At 34.7% G+C, this 7982-nt stretch overlaps 1 protein-coding gene across 1 annotated transcript; it reads right to left on the bottom strand.

Annotated features, from left to right (window-relative positions):
- Positions 1 to 507: 507 nt before the first annotated feature.
- LOC136815295 (uncharacterized) lies at positions 508 to 7982 on the bottom strand. The gene is made up of 16 exons (XM_067071736.1): positions 5962 to 7982; positions 5718 to 5833; positions 5198 to 5545; positions 4972 to 5076; positions 4462 to 4700; positions 3873 to 4051; positions 3596 to 3689; positions 3157 to 3489; positions 2791 to 2908; positions 2577 to 2668; positions 2322 to 2409; positions 2125 to 2232; positions 1763 to 1906; positions 1509 to 1646; positions 956 to 1029; positions 508 to 781 (listed from the first exon to the last, which is right to left on the bottom strand). The coding sequence occupies exons 2-16, from the start codon at positions 5773 to 5775 to the stop codon at positions 569 to 571; spliced, it is 2331 nt and encodes a 776-aa protein (XP_066927837.1). The 5' UTR covers positions 5776 to 5833; positions 5962 to 7982; the 3' UTR covers positions 508 to 568.

Raw genomic sequence — 7982 nt, 5'->3', positions numbered from 1 at the left:
TAGACTGGATAATGTTTAGTCGCAAGAAAGACGCCCTAGATTATGGAAGACATAAAAATAAATAAACTCTACTTTGATAAATAATGTCTTAAAAATATATTATAATTTTATTGATATTCAAAGATAAAATAACATCATAATAGCCAAATCAAGTTTTCAATTCTTACTCTTCATAATTTGTAATTAAAGTAATGTTGTATTATGTGAGTTGAATAAACGTAAGCATTTTCATTTTCATACACGCTTTTTTTTGTAAGAATATCTTCTATCAGAATATCAGGGTGAAAATTGGAAAAATTGTAAGAATACCCTAAGAGTAACCTCTAGGGTGAGTTCACAGAATTTGATAAGAATACAGTCATTTTGTGTTTGGTTAATTGAGAAAACTACTTCCTTAGTTTTTTAAACTTTTAGGCAGAAATGTAATTTTAGCTCAAAGTCCAAAACAAGTCTAAAGAATTAAGAATACGTTAAGAATATTTCACCCTCAATTTTGGCAATTTCTTAAGAACACTTGACCCTCATCCAAAGTACACTTTTCTTATAAAAAGGCGTGTACAAATTAAAGTCACGATTCGTTGTGTTCGTCTATTTCATCACTACTCGTGTCGCTGGTTTCATGGTCAGATTTGGGAAATTCACTTTCGTTCTCTTCGTCTGGAATTTCCGAAAAATCATTTGTAACAACTTTGCTGAAGAGTTCGATTCCGATTGATAGTTGCTGCGAACACAAGTCAATAGCTTTCCTTCTCAAATTTTGTTCCCCTTCTTCCATCAAGGTCTGAAAGAAAAATGTAGGTTTGTTACCTTCAACATTCATTGAAAAAATATATAAAACATATGTTAATGTAAAAATCGTTCAAAAAATTCCCTGAAGTTTACACTGTACGAATCTTAGACAGAAAATATAAAAGATATAAATTAAGTTTGGTGAAAATAGTTCATAAACTCTTACATCGTGTTGCATTTCCAGCGTTGGCTTGTCGTGTATATCAGAAGTGTAATTTGAAGCCAAAGCGCAACTTTTTCCTTTAAAAAACGAGAAAAACGTTCTTATTATTACAGGTAGTGATATTGGTCAAATCAAATATTTTCAAAATAATTTCATTTATCATTTTGAAGTCAGTGGTAAAACAATGGTGGTTGTAGTTAAAATGAATCTTTATTTCAAATCTACAAAGCAACTTAGTGGGCAGAGAGGTCAGAAGCTCCCTTAACAAAAAGAACAATAGAAATTCTATTGAGAAAAATATAAAAACCTCTAACCGCCAGCAAAAAGTTTAACACCTCCCCAAAAATTCCTACTGGGATACCCACTATGGGTTACCATGGAAACGTAAAAAGCACAGGTTCACGTTCACCTCTTTTTTCAAAGTCATTCCACTGAGACAATACCCTTTGCTGTTTTCTTATTGTAATACTAAAAAGTATACACGCGCATAAACTTTCTACTACTCGTGTAGGTGATTCTGCAATTTTTGTGCTATATCTAAAGCAAAATTACGAACCAGTTTTCAGGGACATAAGTTTCTTTTTGTAGTGGCTAGTAAAATTTTTCATTTCTTCGACTAAAAGCTTTTTCTCTTCTAAGTGCCTCTGGTACAACATGCCATCGTCAATCGTTTGTTTTGACTTTTTCCGGATTTCTAAAAATACAATATCATGTTCTGAAAGATTCTGAGAAAACTTCAGTATTCAAGTTAGAGCTGATCAAAAGGAAAATAAAGTTGCTGGACAAAATACGTTTTGTGAAATAACATACCAAGTTTACGTTCTGTCTCCTCTAAGTGTTGTTTCCAACTGTCACTGTCTCCAAAGATTTCTTTCAACTTCACCTCAAGTTTATCGGCTTTTTCGTTGTCGTTAGTATTTTTACGTCTAAGCTTTGTTCTTTGTTTACTCGATGCTAATAATGAAAAACGAAAGTTAAAGACAATTTATTCAATTTATGCCATTGAATTTTGTTCAAACAAAAAGAGAGAGAGACATATTTATTTTACATCAAAGACGTCACTGGTAAAGTTTTGGCGAAAATATAGACTGAAAACGAGTAAAAGCTCTATTAGTAACTATTACCGCACAGTTGTTGTAAAACCCGTACCCAGTAGGGCGTTGCATACATACCGGCAAATTTACCAATCATGGCACTTCTCATTGCAACTTCGAATCTGATCTTTGCTATTTCTTCCATTAGTTTTTCTTTTTCATCTCCTTCTCCTTTTTTAGCGTATTCTAAAACATTATAAAGGTTTTTTACGTTGCTTTTAAAAAGAATAGGCAGAAATAGTGCACTTTTTTTTATTGTTTGAAAAATTACAAACCTTGAGTAGTTAAAATAAAATCCTGTTTCTTCTGTTCAAGTTCATCGAAGTTTGTGGGTTTAGATATTTTTCCTAATTCTTTTTGAACCTGAAATAGATAGAAAACAGTAATTAAACATTTCGAATTTCCTCAAATGTAGTAAAGCGCAAAACACAAGGATGGTTCAAGTTTGATAAAACGAATTGATTATAATTTGATGTTTGAGAAAGTACTAATCAAAAATATTATCTCAGAGAACACTGACTACTTCATACTTTTTTATATCTTTGGACAAGTGTCATTGCCAGATTTCGAATTTTGCGTCCGTTCCAATCCATAGCAAACTCAGTTATGGTATCGTCTCGATCTTTGAATAAAGAATCATAATTACATAAGAAAAAATTCGTTAAAAATGCTACCTAAATCATTAGAAAAATAAATGTCATCATTGTCTTACAAAATCGTTAAAATGTCTAATTCTATACATACTTTGTGGAAGCATGTATTTTGTAGTGTTTGTCAATCTGGACAAATAACTATTGACTTGCTCAGCTTCCTCTCCACTTGTTAAAGCAGCACCTGTCTGCCACCTACCACCATATTTAACCTGAGGAATAAAAAAGTAAGCAATTGTTATCATATCAACTTTTTGTGACTGCCCGTAAAAAATTATACCTAAAATTTCAATTTATATACCTATAGAATAGTAATTTTGATGGCGAGCACTAAATAAGGACTCACCAAAATTAAAAAATTCCATGACTCACCGATTAAAACAATTGGCGACTCGCTGAAATAAATTCTCGCCCAAATAAGAAAATATGAAAATTTATGGTAAATTAAATAAAATCAAACCTGACAAAGCATTTGATGCATTTTACCATGCAGAACCGATAGGGCAGGGTTCATATCTTCCTTAATGAATGGGTCGTGTGATTCTAGCCATGCCCAATATTTACAGATAACATCATACCACATAAACTTTACATTGTTGTCAACCATGATTCCCTTTTGCAAGTAGTAGGCATAGCCAAAAATCTCTCCCCTATACATATTAACACCGCGCTGTGCAACACCATGTCTGCATACACAATATTCGAAACCAGTTTCATCCAATGATGCTTTTTTCCTAGAAACATTTTGAGCTGCTTTCAAAATACTTCCACCACAATGGACAGGTTCTGAGTTCTAAAGAAATACAATACAGAGATATGAGCCAACAACCAATTGATAGTTAAGTTCCTCTGGTTTAAAAGTATCAGACTTTACAATCATTAAAACTTATTTAAAGTACCCGTTTTGGATTGTAGTTCAGTTCTTCCAAAAGGTCATCTACATGTTGATTTTTGGCAATGAAAATGTCACCATAGTAAGAATTTGATACAAGTCTAAATTATGAGAAAAATATTACAAGTAGTTCAATTATGAGCAAAATTGTTTTTGAGTTAAACATATCATAAAAATATCATTTTCTAAATGCTGTATAAATCCTTTTTATTTAGTTCAGTAATTTGTTGCCGGTATATTTTTATGAAAACGAGTGACAGGGAAACAGGAAAAAAGATACTAACTTCCCCGATGTTTTATAACGATAAAGCTTGCAGTTTCCGTCCACGTGACAGGAATGCTGTTGATCTCCGCAAGCAGGACAGTCAAACCAAGAAAATGACAGGCGTTTTTCAATTTCATACTGTGCAAAGTTATATTCCCTATACACCTGTACGAAAGTATTAGCATTGATTGTACCATTCTAAAAACAAAGTAAACAAAGAGTAGAACAGTAACTGGAGTCAATTTGATTCTTCCATTTCTGATCATAGTGTAATTTGTTTTGTTTGAGGTGGCGTATTTGAGTTTCAGAACAATTATAAAAGGTGAGCAATAGGTGAGACATAAAAGATTCTTCTTAAAGATAGGAACTTTACCATTTCTTCCTATTTTTTCGAGTAGGAAGCGCAGAGCTCTCCAGACATCACCGGATCTGTATTCGCGACACACAGATACCATGGTGCATAGCTAACACTTGAACTACACGGAGAGCACGTTGCTCTCTAAGGCGTAGAACCTACTATTTTTATTTCACAAAAGCACAAGATTAATTGATAGGCCATTTAATGCCAGATGAATTAAACCCAAAACAATCTTTAAAAAAGAACAAACCCTGCCATTTGAAATGGATATATCAGAAAGACTTCTTAGAAAACTTTGTAGTGATGAACCAGGCATGCGTTTGGAAAATCTGTCCCAAAGCTTGAAACATTCTTCATTGACAATAGTCTGCGCATAGTTCAGAGTAGTTGGCCAAAAACCGTTTTGAATCAATGTTCTGATTTGGAAAGGGTTTGTATGTTCACCACAACAGCAACAAATACGGGTGTATTTGTTTAAATCAAAACGTCCTTAAAGAAAGAAATTTTGAGAGTATCTTCTAATTCTATTAATAATAATGATGTTAGAAAAAAAGTAGCAAAACGAAGAAAAATAAAAAATAAAAAGGGGTATCTATCTTAAAACAAAAAGTGCATAACATGCACTTAGCTTTTATAAGTTTCACTCTCTAAACATGATTCTTTTTAATTTTAGCAACACTGATATTCACATGGGTTTTTTTATAGTAAAAAACAATATCTGAGCTAAATATTGAAGTATCTAAATGATTGTAAAGATTACCTCTAGTTGTAATGACAGCTATTTGAGCGTTCATTGTTCTTATTTCACAGTTATCACAAAGATGACCGCATGAGACACAATCTTTAAATAACAGCATTGGTTTAGCTAAAAAATATCAACAATTCTCAGATTTTCAACATTTTCAGCAAAAGAAAGAAGAATAAAATGTTTATTTCTAGTTCTAATCTTCCAAATCCTATGCAGTAAGAGTAAAAAAAAGGTTTACGTATTGTGATTATTTCACCATCTTTAATATGCTCATCTGGTTTCAGTGGCTTGAAATAACCGTTGAACCATTGACGATCGTGGAAGATGATTGATTGATGAAAGTCGAAGTCACAATCAGGACAGAGCAGTAAAAAAGGAGAGCAGGTAACACATTTTATTGTAGCTTCAGCTTTAAAACATTTATAGCATAGCGATGATGGTCGTTCCTCTCTTTTGACCAGTTCTTCAAGCAAATATTCTCTAGCTGCAAACCAATTACTTTCCGAATTTTCTATTCTTTGTCCCCAAGTTCGCTTTTTAACAGGGCCAAGCAATTCTTTCGCCTCATCCAAAATGTCTATTAAAACTAATAAAAAATCGATTTTGATGAAAAATTTAACTTAAATTTTTATAAAAAGTTAACTTGAATATGAAATTACTTTCTGGTAAATCAATTTTGGTAGGTCGTATTTTGATTAACATATTCAAAAAGCAATGTCAAAGAAAAAGTTTTCATTTTAGAAAAATGATATATTTACCATCTTCTCTCATCATTGGTAACATCATTGGAATCACTGCAACCCTGATCCTGATCATTATCGTCAATAATAAATTCACTTCCAGATTCAAAAAACATCCATATTTGCAGTATTTCCTGAAAATTGGAAAATTAGTAGATTTTAATCTTAAAAGAACAAAGTAACTTTGCGACAAAATGTTGTTTGCTTTAAAGGTTTTAAATAACGTTAACAGAAAAGTAAACCATAAAGGTTTGATACTTACCTTTCCTTGATGTCTTTTTGCGGGGATACCTTTTTTTCTTTGGGTCTCTATCACCATATAATGTTTTGCCTTTAGATTTTTTTCTTAGTGGCATCAGAGGATCAAATAGATTATCCAATAATTCTTTTTTCAACTCTTCCTTAGGCTCTTTTTTACCCTGAAGTTCTTTCCATATATCTTCTATTGATTCGGCCATTTTTATTTAATTTTATACGATAAACTTGAAGCTAAAAAAAGCTATGATTAAATAAATTGATCAAAATTTAAAAGGTCCAACTCAGTCAAATGCAATCTTAAGCTCATCCAATCCTATTCACCCAGCAAACCCCATCTACCTGACCAAATGCCATCTGCTGCACAGAAAATCCCATCCATCCGGGTAATTCCATCCTCCCAGCAAATCCATCCCAAGTGATTCCATTTACCCAAGCGATTCCTATTCACCCAGCTGATCCTATCCACCATGCAAAATTATCCCATCCGCATGGGTGATTCAATCCATCCAGGTGATCCCTATTTGTCCAGCGCAATGCCATCAACGCATGCAATGCCATCAAGTCCATTCACCCAGCCAAACCCTATCCCCATCTACCCAGACACCCCCCAATCCACCCAGGTGGTCCCAATCCACAAGGCCAAATTCCAATCCACCTAGCCCAATCCCCATCCACTCAGGTGATCCCTATCCACCCAGCAGCCAATCCAAGCCACATGCCATGGATTGTGAAAAATAAATTGACTGACCTGACTGACCCCATCCACCGCCACCACATGTCTGTCAATCCATGTTGATCCCGCTTCGTTGATAAACCCACCAGCTCAACTCTCCCCACCCAGCCAGATATCCATCCACCCATTCGAATTGCTATTCAAACAGCCCATCCCATCCAGCCAAATTACCATCTAGCAAATTCCACCCATCCAATACGTCAGCAATTGCAAACCTATATATATATTTCTATTTCTATTTGGTTGAGTTGCAGACAGGAGGCTTTAAGGCCTATTTTTGCAACTATTAAAGGTTTCAATGAGCGCCCAGTGTCATCACCTTGGACTGACCCAATTCCCCTCACATGGCATGGGTTGATCCAGGCGCGAAGGTTCGTTCACTCATGCCACAAGTGAGCCCTGCGAGTGGGAATCAAACCACAGTCACCTGTGCAGTAGACTAGAGCCTTCTTCTGACTAAACTTTGCTTCCTGATGATTTTGATGACGCTGAGTCTAGCTAAGTAGACTATGGGAATTCAGCCATCTTGAATTTTTTTACGTTCGTTTTCAAAAAATCTATGAAAACAACAAAACAATCAATCTTATTCTAAAACCCCATCAAAGTTTATAAAACTATAATAAAAACATGAAAATACCTCCAAGATTTGATAAAAATGGTTCATTGGTCATGTTTTTCTGTTTGTTTTTTTCTAAAAAGGGACTGGATCTAGTGGCACATATTTGCTACCACCTCAAGCAAAGCTAAAAAATAAAGCCTGCCAAATTACCCCAGGCCACTTATCAGTGCCATCCAGTCTATCAAAAAGCTATAAGTGCCCCCCAGGCTACCTGTGCAGCAACCAAGAGGTAACCTGAGATCAGATTGTGATTGTTTTCTGCCCACCACGCTGAAGCTCTAAAGGGATGGGTGAAAACATACAATCTGACGAATATGGTATCTCAAAATCGTAAGGACCGCGTTCGTCTAAAAGGACTGGGGATGACAACAAAGTTGCGTGATTGTGTTTACGAATAGGGTGCCGTATCAGTTTTTGACTTTCTGGCGCACAACAAGATTCTTGTTGTAAAATTTTCCGCGGGAGGACTATTTTCCTCAGATTTATAATTTTCAAGTGCCTTCAGAGGTTTACCGTGCACGTAAGAAAATTATGAACAGCTGTTATCAGGTTACCAAGAGGTCAATGACTTCTATACCACAGCGCCTGTCCAGACGATCTCAATCGGACAGAATTGATGTTCGAACCAGTCGAACCAAATCGAACGCAATCGACCAGTTGAAATTCAATAGAC

Source organism: Clytia hemisphaerica, unplaced genomic scaffold (assembly GCF_902728285.1).
Source record: "Clytia hemisphaerica strain Z4C2 unplaced genomic scaffold, Clytia hemisphaerica genome assembly, whole genome shotgun sequence".
Classification (NCBI taxonomy): Eukaryota; Metazoa; Cnidaria; class Hydrozoa; order Leptothecata; family Clytiidae; genus Clytia; species Clytia hemisphaerica.
Note: the sequence above shows the minus strand (reverse complement) of the source record. Positions and strands in the feature narration are given on the sequence as shown.